This window comes from Dreissena polymorpha, chromosome 15, assembly GCF_020536995.1.
Source record: "Dreissena polymorpha isolate Duluth1 chromosome 15, UMN_Dpol_1.0, whole genome shotgun sequence".
In the NCBI taxonomy this organism is placed as follows: Eukaryota; Metazoa; Mollusca; class Bivalvia; order Myida; family Dreissenidae; genus Dreissena; species Dreissena polymorpha.
Window position 1 is genome coordinate 10,855,209 of NC_068369.1, and position 23,763 is coordinate 10,878,971.

The 23,763-nt window shown below is 37.5% G+C and overlaps 1 protein-coding gene across 1 annotated transcript in view; it reads right to left on the minus strand.

Annotated features, from left to right (window-relative positions):
- The window catches only part of LOC127860146 (vacuolar protein sorting-associated protein 16 homolog), a 48,906-nt gene that overhangs the window by 10,270 nt on the left and 14,873 nt on the right, over positions 1-23,763 (minus strand). The window contains exons 6-18 of the mRNA XM_052398012.1: positions 20,417-20,535; positions 20,155-20,274; positions 18,738-18,790; positions 17,720-17,794; positions 16,996-17,090; positions 15,055-15,131; positions 13,978-14,103; positions 13,298-13,425; positions 12,122-12,266; positions 11,110-11,244; positions 4,770-4,878; positions 2,131-2,228; positions 1,098-1,202 (exon numbers count right to left, since the gene is read on the minus strand). Coding sequence (XP_052253972.1) covers positions 1,098-1,202; positions 2,131-2,228; positions 4,770-4,878; positions 11,110-11,244; positions 12,122-12,266; positions 13,298-13,425; positions 13,978-14,103; positions 15,055-15,131; positions 16,996-17,090; positions 17,720-17,794; positions 18,738-18,790; positions 20,155-20,274; positions 20,417-20,535 — 1,385 coding nt within the window. The remainder of the gene's footprint in view (positions 1-1,097; positions 1,203-2,130; positions 2,229-4,769; positions 4,879-11,109; positions 11,245-12,121; positions 12,267-13,297; positions 13,426-13,977; positions 14,104-15,054; positions 15,132-16,995; positions 17,091-17,719; positions 17,795-18,737; positions 18,791-20,154; positions 20,275-20,416; positions 20,536-23,763) is intronic.

Genomic DNA, 23,763 nt, shown 5'->3' on the forward strand with positions numbered 1-23,763 from the left:
TCCTCAACACCTAACTCCGTATGAAGCTCCTGAACACCTAACTCCTCATGAAGCTCCTGAACACCTAACTCCTTATGAAGCTCCTAAACACCTAACTCCTTATGAAGCTCCTGAACACCTAACTCCTTATGAAGCTCCTAAACACCTAACTCCTTATGAAGCTTCTGAACACCTAACTTCTTATGAAGCTCCTGAACACCTCACTCCTTATGAAGCTCCTTAACACCTAACTTCTTATGAAGCTCCTGAACATCTAACTCCGTATGAAGCTCCTGAACACCTAACTCCTTATGAAGCTCTTGAACACCTACCTCCTTATGAAGCTCCTTAAAACACCTAACTTCTTATGAAGCTCCTCAACACTTAACTCCTTATGAAGCTCCTGAACACCTAACTTCTTATAAAGCTCCTTAACACTTAACTCCTTATGCAGCTCCTGAACACCTAACTCCTTATGAAGCTCATGAACACATAACTCCCTATGAAGCTCATAAACAACTTACTTCTTATGAAGCTCCTGAACACCTAACTCGTTATGAAGCACCTGAACACCTTCCTTCTTATGAAGCTCCTGAGCACCTAACTCCTTATGAAGCTTCTCAACGCCTCACTCCTTATGAAGCTCTTGAACACGTTACTTCTTATGAAGCTCCTTAACACCTAACTTCTTATGACACTCCTGAACACCTAGCTCCTTATGAAGCTCCTGAACACCTAATTCCTTATGAAGCTCCTTAACACCTAACTTCTTATGAAGCTCCTGAACACCTTACTCCTTATGAAGATCCTCAACACCTAACTCCTTATGAAGCTCCTGAACACCTTAATTCTTATGAAGCTCCTGGACACCTAACTCCTTATGAAGCTTCTGAACACCTTACTCCTTATTAAGCTCCTGAACACCTAACTCCTTATGAAGCTCCTGAACACCTAACTCCTTATGAAGCTCCTTAACACCTACCTTCTTATGAAGCTCTTGAACACCTAACTCCTTATGGAGCTTCTGAACACTTAACTTCTTATGAAGCTCCTAAACACCTAACTCCTTATGAAGATCCTCAACACCTAACTCCTTATGAAGCTCCTAATCAACCTACCTCCTGTTTAAAGCTCCCCATCACTTTACAAGTGGCCACCTCTTGGTGATTCTCCTCCTGGTCGTACAGTTGCTCCATCAAGGCAGGGCTTTGCTGGCGGCAATACTGAAACAACCAAAATTTAGTTTGCACTTGCAACTTTGACTTAACATAAAGAGCCTTGTTCTGGGTCTTATTCATATGCGTCACATATCATCCCAGATAAGCCTGTGATATTTTCTGCTTTATTTGTATTTTTCATTTCAATGAACTCCTCTTAGCGAAAATCCAGTTTAGATGGAAAGTGTCGTACCTGATTAACCTTTGCCAACAGCACATGCTAATATGGGTTGAAACTTTACGCACATGCCTTTAACCTTTTTTCCCCAGAGGCTTAAATGACTAGGAAAATGTTACACGTTGTTTGATAAATGAAAATGTTTATAAAAAAAATAAAGTAAACTTTTAAAGACAGAGTTAACTATCAGATATCATCTATACTATTGTTAGTTCCACTATCTTGTGATAAGATTTTTGTTAAGACTTGAATGAAAAATATCAATCCAAAGCCATGTAAGCTAATTGTTCTAAAAATGTTTGAACAATCTGAAATTATCTCCAAATAAATAACAATAACAAAAGTATATTAATAATTTTGATGTTACTGGGATTATGATATGGAATATAAAAAAAAAAAAACACTCTTAAAGACTTTTAAGTATCTGGTTCAGACATAACCCACATCATGCAAAAATAGCTTTTATGCCATATGCGGCTAGGGTAGCTTCATACTAGACTGCAAAGCCTGGTCTGGTCAGGAACTACTGTGTCCTCTAAAGAGGTAACAAAATTTTAATTGACTTCATAGCAAACAAAGTAGCTCCCCATCAGACTGCGCAATTGCGCAGCCTGATCTGAGGCCACACTGACCACATATGGGATACAACAGTTTTCACATGACAGGAGTGAAAAGTCCCAAAAACAACTTTATTAAATTACTTAAGTAAGATTTAACTATCATTGTGTTTCTGGAAGTGGACCTTGCTGACAATACCTGTATGTAGAGAGCATATGCGACCGGGAGTTGACGGATTGCCATGAAGAACTCGCCCTTAGGAAGAGCATCCTTCAGGTGTAGCAGCACAAAGTAAACTGAAAGGGTCATTAGGAGTATCAATGAAATGATTAATTCAGCCTCATTCTGAGACAACCTGGGCTTAATGCATGTGAAACCTGAGCAAGTTCCATGATCAGTGGGCAAAACGTAAGTTTCTTAAGATTTCCCAAGGTTTTCCTATAGTTATAAGAGGAAAATTGCCTACTCCCTGGCAGCCATGTTTTCCAACTGATAGGGAAAAAATCAGCGTGGTTTCATTTTGAATTCTGCCACTATATCATTTAAATAAATATTTAGAACAAGTTTCATAAGTATTGGGAACAAATTGTAACTTCTAGAGCCTTAACAAGCTATTTCTACTATTTGCACTATATGCCTAGTTGTTGACCCCACATGACAGAGTTTAATACTGGGCAGGCAAATGTTCTGACCAAGTTTCATGAAGATTTAGCAATAACTGTTGCCTCTAAAGTATTTACAAGGTAAAATGTTACAAATGTTAACTCACATTTCAAACCACAAAATAAGATTACAAGATTTAGAAGTCATGAACAATTGATGACCCCTACAGCAAAGTCACTGTTGACCCCAGTGGCATAATTTGAACATACTTTGTAGAAGACCTGAAATGGTGCCTCATACCAAATATGAAAGCAGTGAAAGGTTGTACTAGATAATTAAACCATTACCACTTAGATACGTATTTTCATGCATTTGTAGTCCCTTAGAAAGTTATATTTAATTTAAGACCTTTCTTACTTAATTCAAGTCTTAAAGGCTTAACCTCCAAACCTCTGATACTGATGAGCAGCAAACAGCATAAAACCTGAACAGGCTGAACATATAACCTGAACATTTACCTGCAGGCTGTTCTGGTTTTATTCTGTTTGTACATAGCCATTTTCACTTTGCTTCTGAGTGAGAAAGTGTTAAACATGATTTGTGTTATTTGTTTATATACCTTTATTATAATACAATGAATTATTGTGGTATTATTTTCACAATGTCTGTATATCCATAGTAAACATAATGTGATTGAATGTCTCTCTGGAAATTTAAACTCATATATCTGCCACTTACACATAATTATATATACAGCAGGATGACCTCAACCCGCACATACCTATGAACGAGGTAAATAAAATCTTCTCTACTGGAAATAAGAAAGACATCGCCTTTATGTGGCAGACAAGAATAATTTTAAAAGGTTTTCTCTATATGAGTGTATGTCAAAACACCAGATCGGATCATTTAAACACAATTTGTAGAGGACCACTTGATGATGCTACATGTACATCAAATATAAGGCATTGAGCTTTGCAGTTTCTGACAAGAAGATTTTTAAAGGTATTTGACCCCAGAAGACCCATATACAATCCCAACCCAGATTTCATCAAGATAATCATTCTGACCAAATTTCATATGGATTGGATGAAAACTGTGACCTCTATTGTCTATACAAGGTTTTTCTATTATTTGACCTAGTGACCTCGTTTTTGACCTAGTGACCTAGTTTTTGACCCCAGATGACCCAAATACAATCCCAACCAAGATTTCATCAAGGTAAACATTCTGACCAAATTTCATAAAGATTGGATGAAAACTGTGACCTCTACTGTCTACACAAACAAATTGTTGACGGTTTTTCTATTATTTGACCTAGTAACCTAGGTTTTGACCTCAGATGACCCAAATACAATCCCAACCCAGATTTCATCAAGATAAACATTCTGACCAAACTTCATAAAGATTGGATGAAAACTGCGACCTCTATTGTCTGCACAAGGTTTTTCTATTATCTGACCTACTTGTTGACCTAGTTACCTAGTGTTTGACCCCAGATAACCCAAATACAATCCAAACCCAGATTTAATCAAGATAAACATTCTGACCAAATTTCATAAAGAATGGATGAAAACTGTGACCTCTACTGTCTTCACAAGGTTTTTCTACTATTTGACCTTGTTTTTGACCTAGTGACCTAGTTTTTTACCCCAGATGACCCAAATACAATACCAACCCAGATTTCAACAAGATAAACATTCTGACAAAATTTAATACAGATTGGATGAAAACTACGACCTCTACTGTCCATACAAGATTTTTCTATTATTTGACCTAGTTTTTGACCTAGCGACCTAGTTTTTGACCCCAGATGACCCAAATACAATCCCAACCCAGATTTCATCAAGATAAACATTCTGACCAAATTTCATAAAGATTGGATGAAAACTGCGACCTCTATTGTTTACACAAGGTTTTTCTATTATTTGACCTATTATGTGAACTAGTTTTTGACCTAGTGACCTAGTTTTTGACCCCAGATGACCCAAATACAATCCCAACCCAGATTTCATCAAGATAAACATTCTGACCAAATTTCATAAAGATTGGATGAAAACTGTGACCTCTACTGTCTACACAAACAAATTGTTGACGCACGCACACACGCACGCACATACGGACGCCAGACATCACACGGTCACATAAGCTCACCATGTCACTTCGTGACAGGTGAGCTAAAAAGGGGTCAAGATATCTTAACCAATTCTCGAGGGGGAAGAGTTCACACTTACTAAGGTCTGTGTCCCCACTGTCTATGGCCTTGTTGAGAGCGATGTTCTCACGTTTCATCTTCATCAACAGGGGCACCTGCAGTGCAGCTTTGGGTTCATTGTCCAACAGCTGAAACAGCCAATGAACCCAGCAGTCAAAATTAGAATAGCACTGGGAACCAGTCAATGAACCCAGCAGTCAGGAATGAGAAAAGCACTGGGAACACACTGCTTAATGCTTGTGTATTAAGTGCTTTCTGCTTTTATGGTAATTTGCGTTTCTAGGACACTCTTCCTAGTGCAAATCATGTTAAGACAGAAAGTGTCATCCCTGATTAGCCTGTGCAGACTGCACTTCACTCACATGCATTTAGCCCCATTCCTTCAGAGCATGGCTCAAAGGTAGAAGCTTTTTTTGATACTAGTCACATAGATAGAAATGCCAGAGTCTTTAAGCTATCGCACACATTCAAGCTTTAGTCTTTATAGATCCCTAGGGCATGGCAAGTTTTGAAACCAGCCACATGATTTGAACAAACTGTGCACAGGACATCTATCTGATGTTTCATACCAAATATCAAACCTTGGGATATACAGTTTCAAAGATTAAACAAAATATTTACTCTATAGGTCAATATTTGTGCTAATCTATAAATAAAGTGACCCCTATGGCATGGCATGGCATGGCAGGTTTTGACCTCATGGGCAGGATTAAAAAAAATATAGATTTTACAAATAAACAAACTAGATCATGTTACACTCCAACTTTTAACACTGTTAAAGCAGTTTTCTGTACAACAAGTAATTAGGTTGATAGTGCCTCATCGGCAACATGCAGCACCTGTCCACCAGGTAAGGAACAAATACCCAGTATTTCCACACACAAAAAACATAATGTAAGATAAAAACAAAAGGGCCAAGATGGCCATAGTTCGCTCACCTGAGAGGAGTAGGTTCATTCAATCTTAACCTAATGTCAAACATGACCTAGATATTGATCAGACAAACATTCTGGTCAAGTTTCATCATTATTGAACCAAAACTCTGGCGTAGGGAGTGTTTTTGTTTTTGTAAGATTTGAAATGGTGACCTATATTTTGAGTTGACCCCCCAAACATCAAACTTTGCTTACAAGGATTTTGTATAATATAATGAAAATTTGGACAATCTAAGGGCAATAATTATGGCATTAATTATGCGATTTCACTCATCATCAAACTTGACTGAGATCTTTCAGCAACTTTGATAAAGAATGCTTGAGAAATGTGATTGCTAGAGTGTTTACAAACCAAAGGTGGACGGACGGACAGCGGACAAAGACCAATCCTAAAACCTCACCTGAGCAATCGACTAAGTTTCACGTTGATTAGGCAAAATATGTGACTTCTATAGTGTTCGATCACAAGGTTTCTCTCTATATAGTCACATGAGAAAAACTGCCCCACCCCCTGGCAGCCATGTTTATTGACCTATCGAGACCATTTGCAAACTCATCTGAGATATATATCAAACAAATCTATTCACCAAGTTTCATGATGATTGGGCCAAAAATTGTGTTTACAAGGTTTCTCTATAGCCATATAAAGAAAACTGCCCCGCCCACTGGCGGCCATGTAATTCAACTGACCGGAACCATTTTCCAACTCAACTCTCGTATCAAGAAAACAAATGTTCTGACCAAATTTCATGAAAATTGGGCAAAAAATGTGACTTCTAAAGTGTTCACATGTTTTCACTCTATACATATAGAGAAAAATGCCCCGCCCACTGGCGGCCATGTTTTTTCACCGATCTGGACCATTGTCGAACTCATCCCACATATCAATAAAACCAATGTTTTGATTAACTTTCATGATGTGTTTACAAGGTTTCTCTATAGCCATATAAGGAAAACTGCCCCGCCCACTGGTGGCCATGTTTTTCAATGGACCGGAACCACTTTTGAACTCAACCAACATATCATTAATGCAGACATATAGACAAAGTTACATGAAGATTGGGCATTAAATGTGACTTCTACAGTGTTTACAAGCTTTTTTTTTTCTTTTGACCTAGTGACCTAGTTTTTGACCCAACATGACCCAGTTTCGAACTCGATCCAGATTTCATTGGGACAAATCTTCTGACCAAGTTTCATGAAGATTGGACAATAAATGTGGCCTCTATAGAGTGTTTACGAACAAATGTGGAAGGTCGAACGACGGACAAAGACCAGTCACACAAGCTCACCTAAGCAATCAGGTGGGCAAAAAAACAAGAGCTGTTACCATAGGATGACATATGCCCCCTGTAAACGCTTTGATAGAAGTTATAGCATATTTTGAAACCTAAACGCAGATTTCGAAACCTAAACGCGGACCCTAAGTTCAAGGTCAAGGTCACTGGGGTCAAAATTTGTGTGCGTATGGAAAGGCCTTGTCCATATAAACATGCATACCAAATATGAAGGTTATATCTAAAGGGACATAGAAGAAATGAACATTTTTCGAAACCTAAACGCGGATTTCGAAAATTTAACACGGACCCTAACTTCAAGGTAAAGGTCACAGGGGTTAAAAATCGTGTGCGTATGGAAAGGCCTTGTCCATATACACATGCATACCAAATATGAGAGTTATATCTCAACAGACATAAAAGTTATGAGCATTTTTCAAAACCTAAGCGCAGATTTTGAAACCTAAATGCGGACCCTATTTCAAGGTCAAGATCACAGGGGTAAAAAATTGTGTGTGTATGGAAAGGCCTTGTCCATATACACATGCAAACCAAATATGAAGGTTATATCTCAAGGGACATAGAAGTTATGAGCATTTTTCGAAACCTAAACGCAGATTTAGATGAAAAGATCTTGTCCATATACACATGAATACAAAATATGAAGGTTATATCTCAAGGGACATAGAAGCTATGAGCATTTTTCGAAACCTAAACGCAGATTTAGATGGAAAGGCCTTGTCCATATACACATGCGTACCAAATATGAAGGTTATATCTCAAGGGACATTGAAGTTATGAGCATTTTTCGCAACCTAAAGGCAGATTTTGAAACATTAATGCGGACCCCAAGTTCAAGGTCAAGGTCACAGGGGTTAAATATTGTGTGCGTATGGAAAGGCCTTGTCCATATAAACATGCATACCAAATATGAAGGTTATATCTCAAGGAAAATAGAAGTTATGAGCATTTTTCGAAACCTAAGCGCAGATTTTGAAACCTAAACGTAGACCCCAAGTTCAAGGTCAAGGTCACAGGGGTAAAAAATTGTGTGCGTATGGAAAGGCCTTGTCCATATACACATGCATACCAAATATGAAGGTTATATCTCAAGGGACATAGAAGTTATGAGCTTTTTTCGAAACCTAAACGCAGTTTTTGAAACCTAAACGCACACATTAAGTTCAAGGTCAAGGTCACAGGGCTAATATATGTGTGCGTAAGGAAAGGCCTTGTCCATATAAACATGCATACCAAATATGAAGGTTACATCTCAAGGGACATAGAAGTAATGAGCATTTTTGGAAACCTAAATGCAAAGTGTGACAGAAAGACGGACAGACAGACAGACGGACAGTCCGATCACTATATGCCCCCTTTTCTTCCAAAGGGGGCATAAAAACATCCAACCTCGAATAACAATTAACACATAAATGAAACAAAACTACACTGTATTATTATGAAAACATTAATAATCAAAGGGGAGTAACTACTGTATTCTTAAATGCAATATTTAGAAGAGTTGTCTCACATGTTACATGACCTAAATTCATGATTGTTTGCAAGCCTTTTTACTATATAAATATAAGGAAAACTGCCACGTCCCCCTAGCAACCATGTTTTTCAACAGACCGGAACCGTTTTCAATCTTAACTCACGTAACTAGGAAACAAAAGTTCTGAAAAAAATTCATGAAAATTGGGTAAAAAATGTGACTTCTATAGTGTTGACATGTTTTCACTATATACATATAGAGAAAAATGCCCCGGCCATGTTTTTTCACCAATCTGGACCATTTTCGAATTCGTCCGAGAAATCAATAAAACCAATGTTTTAAAGTCTCTATAACGCTCAAAATCTACGAAAATTTCGGTAAGTATTTCGTAAAATAAAGTTAACACCTTAAACATCAGTGTTCCTTATAGCAATAGCCAAATTTTCAACGCTAAATGAGGTATGATTACATAGATTTTTGTAGATACAAAATGCTCGTTTTTATTTATTTGTGGCCACAATTAATTCCCGTGATTATATCTATTCATACGACACACGAACACCATTTTAGTGTTCATGTGTCGTATGAATATATATGCAAAACAATAATAAAAACGAGCATTTGTATCTACAAACATCTATGTTACCAGACCACATCTGGCATGGAAAATTCGGCAATTGCCATAAGAAACACTAATTTTTAACTGGGTAAGTTTATTTTACGAACAATTGTACGACATTTTTGTTGATTTTGAGTAGTAATGTTACTTTAACCAACTTCCATGATGATTGGGCATAAATTGTGACTTCCAGAGTGTTTACAAGGTTTCTCTTTAGCCAAATAAGGACAAGGGACAAAATTGTCACAAAACCAGGTTTTCATTGTGAAAAAAAATCTGATTAAGGGAGAAAACTCAAACTGAACTTTTGAAATGACCAAAAAAAATTAACCCCCTTTGTAATTTTTTTTTTTTTTTTAAATCTATTTTTAGTCGTGGCGACCTTGACATTGGAGATATTGACGTGATTCTTTCGTGGGACACACCGTCCCATGATGGTGAACAAATGTGCCAAATGATTTTAAAATATCACAATGAATGACATAGTTATGGCCAGGACAAGCTCATTTATGGCCATTTTTGACCTTTGAACTCAAAGTGTGACCTTGACCTTGGAGATATCGACGTAATTATTTCGCGCGACACACTGTCCAATGATGGTGAACAAATGTGCCAAATGATTTTAAAATCTGACGATGAACGACATAGTTATGGCTCGGACAAGCTCATTTATGGCCATTTTTGACCTTTGAACTAAAAGTGTGACCTTGACCTTGGAGATATTGACGTAATTATTTCGCGCGACACACCGTCCAATGATGGTGAACAAATGTGCCAAATGATTTTAAAATGTGACAATGAACGACATAGTTATGGCCCGGACAAGCTTATTCCGCCAGCCCGCCAGCCCGCCAGCCAGCCCGCCAGCCAGCCAGCCCGCCCGCATTCGCCAATCTAATAACCAGTTTTTTCCTTCGGAAAACCTGGTTAAAAACTGCCCCGCCCACTGGCGGCCATGTTTTTCAACGGACTGGAACCACTTTTAAACTCAACCAACATATCATTAAGACAAACATTTTGACATATTAACATGAAGATTGGGCATGAAATGTGACTTCTACAGTGTTTACAAGTTTTTTCTTTTTTTTGACCTAGTGACCTAGTTTTTGACCCTGCACGACCCAGTTTCATACTCAACCGAGATTTTATTGGGACAAAGCTTCTTACCAAGTTTCATGAAGATCGGACAATAAATGTGGCCTCTAGAGTGTTTACGAACAAATGTTAACGGACGGACAGAAGATGGACAAAGACCGGTCACAAAAGCTCACCTGAGCAATCAGGTGAGCTAAAAAACCTTCATTCGTAGAAGAGAACAATATCCATGTTATTTTACCAGAAAATCGAGTTTTTCCCTAGTTCTGAAGCAAAACTATTAAAAATAAACAATGTCAAATGCTCAATATTCTTTCCTATTTGCAGATATGAAGGTGCAGATACAATGACTGGTCTTTTTTTACAAACACTGAATATGTTTCTATGCCAATGTTTGTGTTCATTCATTTCAATACTTCCATTGACGCCAACAAACATATGAACTGTCCAACAAACATATGAACTGTACACTGAGGAAAGAAGGTTTAATGCATGTGCGTTAAGTGGCATCACAGGTTAGCCTGTGCAGTCTGCACAGGCTAATCAGGGATGACATTTTCCACTTTTATGATATTTTATTTTTAAAGAAAGTCTCTTCTTAGCAAAATACAGTTAAGGTGGAAAGTGTCGTCCTTGATCGGTCTGTGTGGATGCACAGGCTAATCTAGGACAACACTTGACGCACATGCATTAAACCCCCTTTTCACAGAGCGCAGTTTATATCTTTCCTCAGGGAGAAATAAGAGATATAATAAGTGCCTTGTACATGTTAATGCCCTCTTCGAGGTACCCTGATGGCTAGATCATTGTTACCAACATCAGACACATGATCAATGCCAACTCCTAAGAACCATGATTGTGACATTGTTGTAGCGGACATATGAGGTATAATATGAGACATAATAGGTGCCCCATACATGAAAATGTGTCCAACATACCCTGATCGCAAGATCGTTGCGGCCGACCTCGAGTGCCTTATTGGCCACGTCCGAGTATGACACCCCCGGCGTGTCCCCCAGTTTGTCTGCTATTGCCCTGGCTACCTGCTCATCATCCTCCCCCTTTGACTGGACCTGCAAACACAGACTGACCATCAATTGATACTCAATTTGGGCCTAGCTCTGAGAAACGTGGGTCAAAGGCCTGTGCGTAAAGTGTCGTTCCAGATAAGCCTGTGCAGTCTGCACAGGCTAATCAGGGACGACACTTTACGCCCAAACTGCATTTTTGCGAAGACAAAACATTCTTAAAATGAAAAATATCAGAAAGCAGAAAGTGTCCTCCCTGATTACTCTGTTTGGACTGCACAGGCTAATCTGGATTCACACTTTACGCACATGCATTAAACCCTGTTTTCACAGAGAACGGCCCATTTATTTTATGCTTTCCAGTGGTTTATAGAGAAATTGAATCATGTGAATTAATACTGATAATTCACTGTTTCAAACAGTGATAATTACCGGTAACAGTGAAAATCATTGTTTACAGGATCTATTTTTAGATACATTTGGTTCCCCATTGTGGTCCCCAATTTTACCATAAGGTGACTACTCTGCATTGCATGTTTATAATAATATAATTATACAGATAAGCTTTCCTTGAACATACCTGTAATGACATTTCAGGGCACCCAACAGGGAATTAGATTGTCCAGTGTGTCAAAAATACAAAAATAATCATTTGTAAGCATACAATAAAAAGAAAATGTGTTTTTGTGATTTGGTGGAATATTAATTAAAATAATTTAAAAATACCTATTTTTTAATTTTTTCAAATAAGCCTCGTTTTGAAAAAATGGGCTTGATGCAAGTATGTAAAACATTGCTCCAGAAAAAAAGGCATTAAAGCGCAAAGCGTTATCACTGATAAGCCATGCATTAAGCCAATTTTTCCTAGAGCAAGGCTCAAGTATTTTAAATTCCTATATCTTGGTGTCAACCCAAGATTCACCTTATAGCACGCCCAGTGTGCCAGGATCCTGCTAGCCCCCTCAGCCTCGGGTAGTTTCAGGTACTGACATATCCGGATGGCCAGGTAGAAATACTTCCTGTTCACAAGACGGTCTATCAGGGTTGGCATTGTCAGCCTCTCCAGCCTAACTAGGGCTCAGGAAATAATGAACACCGGCAACCAAAAGCAATATTAATGATATGTTAGTCGATGTTGCTTACATTGAGGATCAATGTTAATATGATCAATAATTTTGATTTCCTTAGTTTTAAAAACTGAAAAAATGTATTATAACAATTAAAAAACAAGAAACCGTCGGAGACGGGTGATGCTCCCCAAAGTTTTTTTTTGGTCACAATATTGCACTATATATTCAGATAAGAGGAAACGTCTAGTAGTTGGGGGACAAGAATTGCACTATATGTACAGTTAATAGAAAATTTCAAAGGGCCATAACTCTGTGAAAAATCATCCGACCAGAACCGGCTGATAATATGCACATCTCCTCTTGGTAGAAAAGCTTCCCATAAAATTTAATTGAAGTCCGGTCATCAATTGCTGAGAAATAGCCTGGACAAAAATTGTGCATGGACGAACGGACACACACACGGACAGACGAAGGGGCGACTATATGCTCCCCCCAAACATTGGGGGGAGCATAAAAATCACAATACTTTGAATCCAAAAGAGCAGACCATAAATGAGCCTCGCTCTGAGAAAAAAGGGTTTAAACCATGTACGTAAATGTAGTTCCAGATTTGCATGTTCAGTTCCCACAGGCTAATAAGGGACAACACATCACAGCGTCTCTTTTTAGAAAAACTTTAATTTAGGTGGAAACTATTGTCCCTGATTAGCCTGTGCAGACTGCACAGGCTTAACTTTTACGGCACTAAATGCACATGCATTAAAACCCCTTTCCACAGAGCGTGGCTCAAATCTGTGTCAATATGCTGGTACTTGCCAACAGACTAATTTCCAACACTTTCATTTTGCATAATGGGTCTCAAGATTTTTAATTACACAGTTACATTTAGTCCATGAGCAAAAACATTTGTTATATCTACCCTCATATTATGCAAAAGGAAAAGACAATGGTTTAATTTTGTAACAACTGAGGCATAAAATGTTAAATGCATAGACATTGTATAACTGTCATCAGTTAGTCAAGGATACTGTGTATATGTGAGTGGTATCCCTATGGGTGGTTGACGGACCTGGTTCAGGACACGTAACATCTGACACATGTTCACAAACGGCTCAGGGTTGTAGTCTGTCAGGAAACACTTGCCAAACGTGGCGGCCTGCGCAAACAATCTTGAGTTATCTGATAATATCTTGAGCAAGATTACAACTAAGATCAAATTTAGTTTGCATTGCTAGGCCCTTAAGTCTTATGCTTTTTTATGGTCATCTCTCGTTACATTAAAATCTCTAAACAAGTAAATATTTCTTAATGATTAATACAGTGTAATGCATAATTTTGAAGGCAGAAAACATACAATTTTGCAAATCTATATCTTTTAATTTTTACCAGGTTTAAACTTTTGTAATGATTCCTCTTATCTACTTGATAATTGGGAAAACGGGGCTTGATTCATGTGTGTAAAATGTTGTAACAGATTAGCTTGAGCAGTCTGCACATGCTAAGTCTGGACAACACTTTCTGCCTATACTAGATTTTGTGAATACTTCTTCTAAACCCGAAATAGCATAACCGCGGAAAGGGCTGTCCCTGATTAGCTTATGCAGACTGCAAAGGCTAATCTGAGACAACACTTTACGAACATGCGTTAAGCCCATTTTCCCAGAGTGAAACTAATATTTTGAATATTGTGCCAGAGTAACAATTCTACCTTGAGGAGCCTGCGTTGCTTGGAAGGTTCATACTCATGACCGGCGGCCTGTATGCACTGGGAGACCGCCGTCTCTAGTTGGTCCTTCACAGTGCGAATGTACTCGTCTGCACGCTGACTCTGTTTCTGTACAAGGAGATAGAACACAGTCAATTTGAGCCTCTTTCTGGAAAAAACTGGGCTTAATGTTTTTGTGTTGTCATCCCAGATTAGCCTGTGCAGTCCACACAGGCTAATCAGGGATGACACTGAGCTTGTATGGAATTTTTTGTTCAAAGTAAGTCTCATTTAAACAAAAGTCCAGTCTATGCGGAAAGTTTTGCCCCAGATTAGGCTGTGCAGAACATACAGGCTAATCTGGTAGGACTCTTAATGAACATGTATTAAGCCCAGGATAGAGACTGAGGTTTGATTTTTTATCCAAACAACTGGAGACGCTTACTGTATTTTTTCCCATTTCTTAAGTTTTTGTTAAAACCAGCTAAATACTGTTTTTGCATTATGAAAGTGAATAATGATCAAATCCCGAGAGGGTCCCATGGTGCACAATTAAATATTGATCTTTTATCCTTGAAATAGGGTTTAGGAACACAGCTCAGGCAATTCTTCATAATTTGAGCCACGCTAAAATCTTAAATCTAGACCAACCTAGTCAGGCGCTTCAAAATCCTCTAAAAATTTAGTAAATTAATTCAAGGTTTCGTAGTCTCTTATACCGAAAAGCATATGTCATAAGACCCTTTTTTGCATGGCACAGCTCATATGAGGATTGTTCTAGGTAAACTGAGCTTAAAGCATGTGTTTAAAGTGCCTTCCCATATTTGCCTGTTAAGTTCGCACAGGTTAATCAGGAACAACATTTTATGCTTTTATGGATTTTTTTGTTTAAAGTAAGTCTCTTCTAAGCAACAATTTACTTAGAGTGTCAAGTGTTGTCCTTAAATAGCCTGTGGAGATTGTGCAGGCTAATCAGGGATCATACTTTATCCACATGCATTATGCCTGGTGTCCCCAGAATGAAGCTCCTATAATGACAATCAGAAGTGGAGTATCTTGAAGTATATTTTAATAACTTACATCAAACTCTCTTGAAGCCTCAAAAAGCATGGCTCCTGGCTCCATTGATGCAATCTTAAAAATCTGCTCTGTCACCTCTGCAAAAATAAACACCAACCCAAAAAATCAGACAACCCATGTTTGTGGATTTAAATACTGTGATATAAACAACTATACACAATTGGCATTTATTTAACTATACAAAAACAATACAAAAAGAAATCCTGGTACAAAGAGCAGCAGAAATTGTTTGTTTTAAAACTATATGTTACATCATAATAGAATTAAAATAGATATACATTGTTTTGGGCCAAAAATCTACCTTTCAATATATGGCTATTTAACCACTAAAGCAAAGGCCTATTGGTTGATTTTTTTTAAATAAAACAATATTAATGAAATAAATAGAGTAAGGCATAAAATATGTTTGTTCAAGTTCACTCAACTTTCCCCTCCCCCATTTTATTTATTTTTGAATAAATATTAGGGTTTTTGCTTTGATACTGTTTACATGGAACTTACACCTTAAATGGCACTTTGTACATGCATTACATGACTGTTAACCCATCTTGTGAAAAAAATTGCATTACAATGGCACTTTATATAGGCATTTTTCGGTAAATTGTTTATTCTTTATGTTGCAATTTGTCTACGCATTACCTTGCACTTATTTTGCCATTTACACATGAATTATGTGGCGCTTTGTTTATGTATTACTTGGCCACTTCCTATATGCTGACATGGCACTTTTTATACGCCTTACCTAGCACTTTGTATAGGCATTGCCTGGCACTTAGTATATGCCTTGGATTGCACTTTGTTATTATCTTATGTGACACTTTGTATACATATAACAGTGGCACTTTGTATATGCCTAACATGGCACTTAGCATATGCCTAACATGGCACTTTGTATACATACTATGTATAACAATGACTATTTGTATAAGCCTTTAAATGGCACTTTGCATATACATTATATGGCACTTTGAATATGCCTTACCTGGCACTTTTCATATACATTACATGGCAGATAAATAGTGCCTGAGGTTTTTAAACGCACTACATGGCACTTTATACACACCTTATGTGTAACTTTGTATATGCCTCACTTGGCACATTATGCATGCCTCATTTGGCATTTTGTACATGCTTTTATTTTTTTAGTTACATTTTTGTTGCAGTTTGTTTACAACTACATGGCACTTTGTATACTAATAATGTGGCACTTTGTATATTTATTACATGGCTCTTTGTATATGCCTTACATGGCACTTGGTATACGCCTTAGGTGGCACTTTGTTTACCCCTTACATGGCACTTTGTATATGCCTTACGTGGCACTTGGTATACGCCTTACGTGGCACTTTGTTTACCTCTTATGTATCACTTTGTATATGCCTTACTTGACACTTTGTACACGCCTTACATGGCACTTTGTATACACCTTATGTGGCACTTTGTATATGGCTTACATGACACTTTGTATATGCCTTATGTGGCACTTTGTAAATGCCTTACATGACACTTTGTATATACCTTACGTGGCACTTTGTATAGATATGCCTTACATGGCACTTTGTATACCCATTACACAGCACATTGTAAGTGACTTTTGTGACATTTTGCATATGCCTCACATGGCACTTTGTATATGCCTTAAATGGCACTTTGTATATGGCTTACATGGCACTTTGTATACACCTTACATTGCACTTTGTATATGGCTTACGTGGCACTTTGTATATGGCTTACGTGGCACTTTGTATATGTCTTACTCGGCACTTTGCATATGCCTTACATAGCACTTTGTATACGCCTTACAAGGCACTTTGTATATGCCTTACATTCCACTTTGTATACGCCTTACATGGCACTTTGTATATGGCTTATGTGGTACTTTGTATACCCCTTACGTGGTACTTTGTATACCCCTTATGTGGTACTTTCTATATGCCTTACGTGGTACTTTGCGAAGAAACTCCACACTGTCCCGTCCCACAATCCGAACTCCATCTTCTTCCTCCACCAGATGTACGGCAGCATCGTTGTTAAAACTAACAGCAGGTTAAGGTAAGCAATGTAATGCATCATAGGAATATTCATATTTGAGTGCAAATGATTGAAAAAATACAATAAAGCTTAATTAAATTAAAAAAATCATGAACTTTAATACATAATAAATAAATATATCCAAAGTAACATAATAATGGTCAGCTTGCTCAGGTGGTTGAGCCCTGAACTACTATTAATGGCAGCCTGTTAGCTGAGTTGGTAAAGCGCTGAACTACAATTAACTATCAAAATAATAATTGCATAAAAAACTCTTAAGTTCTCTACACAAACAGAAACTGCCACCAATGCTGACAATAAAACTTCTCTGTGATACAATGACTAAATGCATTCAAAGAGAAGAGAGTGCTGACACTTGGCATAAAGCATGTGCATAACGTGTCGTCCCAGACTAGCCTGTGCAGTCTGCACAGGATAATCAGAGACAAAATGTTCCCCTTTTGTTGAATTATTCAATTATAGATAGTCTCTTCTCAACAAAAATCCAGTTCAGCTGCAAAAGTATTGTCCCTGATTAGCCTATGCAAACTGCAAAGGCTCTTCTGGGACGACACTTTGCACACATGCATTCAGCCCAGTTTTCCCAGACGAGGCTGAATATTGCAAAGGATACTAGAAGTACTGTTGATCACGGCCAATGACCAGCATCAGCTTGTCCCACAGGGCCACCACTGCACCAGAGCCACACCTGCAATATGAACACATTGATCAACTCTTTCCCACCCTGAAGCAAAGTGAAAATGGCTATAAGCAACCAGAATAAAACCAGAACAGCCTTAGGATAACACACAGTTTGTTCAGGTTTTATGCTGTGTGATGCTCATCAGTATCTAAGGGTTGGAAATTCAGCCTTTAAATTTTTTTTTAAGAAAGGTCATCCATTAAATTTAAATTTATAATGTTGTACAAATGTGTCACAATGTGTATCTCAGCCGTAAAGGGTTAGGTCTCCCTGCTAAAAAGGCAGTCATGCCTGAATTTGTCTTATGCCATATGCCACCAGCTTAGCTCCAGAAAGCCTGCGTATTTGCCCTGTCCTCTATAAAGTCACACAAGGTTTCGTTGTCTCATCAACGGACAAGGAAGCTAAGGACCAGACTGCCTGAATACAGAGGCTGGTCTGAAGCTACGCTTGCCGTATATGGCATAAGACCAATGTTTGCATTCAATGATGAAATATCATAAATGCCATGGATTGATGGTTAATTGAAAATTGAAGCATACCTCGAAATATTCCCAGATCTAGATTCTAACAGACCAGAACTAGTCTACATGTTTTGAAAATGGTTAAATTAGGCACGTAATTTACCAGCACAAATCTCAAAGTTTATGACAGCAATTAAATTAAATCAGATCTGCATCAGATCAGAGTAATTGCCTACAGATTTAGGTTTCTGGAAAATAAGTTGATTGAGGTATAATTATACATAACATGACAGGAAATACTGACACAATAAAAAGCTTAATCTAAAAATCTTTTTTATCTTTTTTATAAAACTTTCCCCACGCAAAATGCTCTTTTCCTAAAGTCAAGCACCCAGTCTCTCTGACCTTCTATATTAAACACTTTATCTTTTACATAACTTCAAAACTGATTCAAATTCTATTATGCAATTATCCTGTTCACTCACCATACAAGTTGTGTTGGTTTCTTAGATGTTTTCGGTTTAAAATCACATTTTTTCTGAAAAGAAAATGTAACAATAATAAATGCTCGTATAAAGCCAGCAAAACTGTATCAAAAATTAAAAGGTATTTTCAAGCATGATTTTTTTCTATGGATTGTGCCATGTCATAGGTTCAGAATATACTAAACTAAAATCTAATACAAGTTGAGGTGAAGAAAATTATAAAAATGAATAATTATATTTTGTGTAATTCTTTTAAAACTAAATTATGACCTTAATACTTAGTGCCCATGTTTACAATTGGACTATAATTTTTGCTCTAGTTTCTCTTTCTGTTTTCATATTTGATAATTTATATGTTATCATTAATTATTTTAAAATAAGCATTGTTTATAAGATGAGAAATAATGATTCTGGACATTTGATGTGTATAAAATAAACTAATCAAAAAGATATAATAAAAAAACCAATATAGACTTTTTATAAAACCACAAGGGAATTGTTTATAAGATAATAAACAACAATTGTGGACTTTTTATGCTTGTGAATTAAACCACAAGGAAATGGTTTATAAGACAATAAACAACAGTTGTTGACTGTTTATGCTTATGAATTTAACCACGTGACAAGGGAATGGTTTATAAGGTCATAAACAACTATTGCAGACTTTGTATATGCGTGAATTAAAACACACAGTAATTGTTTATAATTTACAAAAATTCTGATTTTGCGAAGTGTATGAATTGAAGTATGAGGGCACAAGCTTTGGGGTTAAATAACCAAACATCAGAAAATTAGAGAGATGTTAATTGGCTGACCAACTTGATAACTACACAAATTATTTCCATTATAATGAAGCAGGATTCTGTTTAAGGAGAACCTATACTGGCTTGCTATGTGAGCTAGCTTTTATAGGGACGCAGTAGTGTCTGCCTGATTTGGAGCTGGGTGGTCCCGGGTTCAATCCCCAATGTGATTGGGATTTTTCTGGCTGGGCTACAATAACATGACCAGATCAACATTATTGAAACAGAAATAAGAACAATATTTCATTAAGCTGTGCTAGGATTTGGGACTTCTTTTTGCAATACTGATTGTATTCTTTGTCTGCATGAAGATAAGGTAGTTTCATGTTAGCTTTATACACAGTACACACTAAATGCATGTGCTTAAAGTGTCTCCCAAGATTAGTCTGTGCAAACAACACAGGCTAATCAGGGACGACACATTTTGCGTAAACTTGATTTTCATTTATAAGAACCTCTTTTTAACAAAAAATTCCATTAAAGCGGAAAGTGTCCTCTCTGATTGTGTATGCACACGCAAATCCAGGACGACACTTTACGCACATGCATTATACCCCGTTTTCCTGGAGCTCAGCTCATTAATGCTTTAAGTAAGATTTCCCTCAGATGTATACCTTGAAATCAGCTGTGCCTATCCATATGACCTGTTTCTCAGAGAACAGAGCTATATAGCGGTTGTTTATGGAGATGGCCATGTCTACAATAGCCTCTTCAGTCTGGGATAGGTCAATATCCTGTAAGTGAAAATAACATATTATGCAGGGATTTTTATCAATGTTTTGGTAATATTTCTATAAACAAGCAAGGAAAGCAGTACTTGTTTTACCAAGAAAGAAGAGCCGCGCTTGTTCATAAGACAGACATTTTGAGCCTAACCTGTTTCTGATACTGGCCACCATGGTCCACGAGGTATAGCTCATTTCTCTTGGCAACAAGCGCCTGTGACTGGCCGTCCATGGTGATGATGTCCCAGGCAGTGGGGGCGGAGTCAGCACCTGAAACCCACGCTCACTTGCAGGTATTTTCATGACCTTTCAGTAATTATTAACCCTTTCCATCTCTGAGGCATAAACCTTTTCCCAGTTTACAGAAGAAACCCCCTTCGGAAGAAACCCCCTTCCCAAAAAACGGCATAGCGGAACAAACTCCCTTTCATATTTTGCATATGCGGAATAAACCCCCTCGCTAGTTTTGCGTATGCTGAATTAACCCCCTTCCATAGCGGAATTAACCCCCTTCCATAGCGGAACAAACCCCCTTCCATAAAGAAAGAATATGCACGTTTTTGTAAAATATTTTGTAAATACGCTAGCTATTCTTATGAGACAGGAACAGTAACTCAGATCCTAATAAAAAGACGAATGCTTTGGTTATTGTAGGAAAATATGTACGTAATATCGTCGTCACGATCGGCGCAGGGCGCTAATTTGTCGTTGCTGCATTTTATTAAATTCGTCTTCAATGTAAAAAAAAAATCTTGCCTATTTTGGGTCATTGTAACATTTTTTTATCTATATAGTACAATTTAACACATATAAAACTCTTATAATCTCAGTTTAACGAATGCAAGTAAAATTCACACGACCATCTAAACATTTTCAAGCTGTTAACAAACTGCCGGTACACTTCTTTAATCAGCACAAAGCAGTTTGGAAAAAATTTAATTAAACAGAGGAATTAACAACTTGTGAACTAACGACCGGTACACTCCTTTAATCAGTTTTTCACACCTTCTTTTAAAGTGATATTTTGCGCGTTTTTCACCGTCGAATTGAGATTCACAGCTTGAATATTTAATGTGTATCATTAACAACTTGTGAACAAAAGGCCAGTACACATTCATTCAAAGTGATTTTATGCGCTTTTTTCACTGTTGAATTGAGTTGAAGCTGTAAAGAAAAGAATTAACATGTCAATATACTGTCCCGTAATGTCCCGAAATTATCCGTATAACAAAATTGTGTCTGTTTGTCGTATGAATGAATCTGCACTTAAAGTAAATTAAGATTCACGTCGTACATCTAGTCATTTCGTCAATTGTCAGAGCGAAAGTATGGTTTATATTCCAATGCATTATTTTCTCTTTCCTGGATATTGTTTTGATTTGTGGATGCTGCATTTACAAGTATTAGTATATATGCAGTGAAAACACCAAAAAATAAAAAACGGTTGCGATACACACTCATAAAGTTTAAAACATAGCATATGCTGCTAGATGCGCATAACACTTTGATAATGGATTTTGGATACCACTTCGGAAGGGGGGTTATTCCGCCTGTCTAAAAACTTGAAGGGGGTTTGTTCCGCTATTGCGTTTTTAGGGAAGGGGGTTTCTTCCGCTATGGAAGGGGGTTTGTTCTGTGTATGCAAAATATGAAAAGGGGGTTTGTTCCGCTATGCCGTTTTTAGGGAAGGGGGTTTCTTCCGAAGGAGGTTTATTCCGGTAATCCCTTTTCCCGCACAGAAGGAAAGTGCAAATGGCATTATGTAACCAGTATAAAAACCAGAACTACCTGCTAGTAAATAAAAGCCCAGGCAGGTTTTTTTTTGATGCTTGCTGCTCATCAGTAACTAAGGGTTTAAAATGAAGCCTTTAAAACTTGAAACTAGTAAGAAATGGTTTTAATTAAAATGGATTTTCTAAGGGAATGGGTTAAGTTTAAGTAACTAAAAACAAGAAATGTTTCAATTGTACACTGATGCCTCACCTAAAGACAAAGGACACATAAATGAGAATCATTCTGTGAATTTATCATAACTTGAGGACCAAAGGCCCTAAGGCGCTCACCTGACACCTGACAGGAGCTGTTTTCAGCTGGTGCTGTTCACAAGGTTAAAAAACAAGAGGGCCAAGATGGCCCTAGTTAGCTCACCTTTTTTTACAAGGTCTTGTTCACTGCTTACAGGTAGTTGAAAATTCAGTTCTCTAGAGCATATTAGATTGGTTCTCTTCTGTTTACTTTTGCAGTGTGAGCATATGATTTATTCTGATTAAGTACTTGCCATTTGCATGAGTTTTTTGCAATGAAAACATTTGCAAGTAATGCTTATTCTACATGTGTTTACAAGTTTTTTGTAAGATTTGGACCTAGAAATGTGGCCTCTAGAGTGTTTACAAGGTTTTTCTACAGCCAAATAAGGAAAACTGCCCCGACCACTGGCGGCCATGTTTTTCATCAGACTGGAACCATTTTTGAAATCAACCAACATATCATTAAGACAAACATTTTGACAAAGTTACATGAAGATTGGGCATGAAATGTGACTTATACAGTGTTTACAAGGTTTTTCTTTTTTTTGACCTAATGACCTAGTTTTTGACCCAGCATGACCCAGTTTCAAACTGGATTGAGGCATTATTGGGACATATCTTCTGACCAAGTTTCATTAAGATCGGACAAGAAATGTGGCCTCTAGAGTGTTTAAAAGGTTTCTCTATAGCCAGATAAGGAAAACTGCCCCGCCCACTGGCAGCCATGTTTTTCATCAGACCGGAACCACTTTTGAACTCAACCAACATATCATTAAGACAAACATTTTGACAAAGATACATGAAGATTGGGCATGACATGTGCCTTCTACAGTGTTAAGATGGTTTTTCTTTTTTTTGACCTAGTTTTTGACCCAGCATGACCCAGTTTCGAACTCGATCGAAGTATCATTGGGATAAATTTTCTGTCCAAGTCAATGAAGATTGGACAAGAAATGTGGCCTTTAGAGTGTTTACAAGGTTTCTCTAAAGCCAAATAAGGAAAACTGCCCCACCCACTGGCGGCCATGTTTTTCAACGGACGGGAACCACTTTTGAACTCAACCAACATATCATTAAGACAAACATTTTGACAAAGTTACATGAAGATTCGGCATTAAATGTGACTTCTACAGTGTTAACAAGGTTTTTCTTTTATTTTACCTAGTGACCTAGTTTTTGACCCAGCATGACCCAGTTTCAAACTCGATCGAGGTATCATTGGGACAAATCTCCTGACCAAGTTTCATGAAGATCGGACAAGAAATGTGGTCTCTAGAGTGTTTACAAACCAAATGTGGACGATGGACAGACAGACGACAGACAAAGACTGGTCACAAAAGCTCACCTGAGCAATCAGGTGAGCTAAAAAGATTTACAAGGATAATTGACTCCAACACCTGGCTGTAACGTTTTTAAAAAACAACAACATGTATTTTATACTCAGTTCAGAAACATAAATTGTTTCATGTTT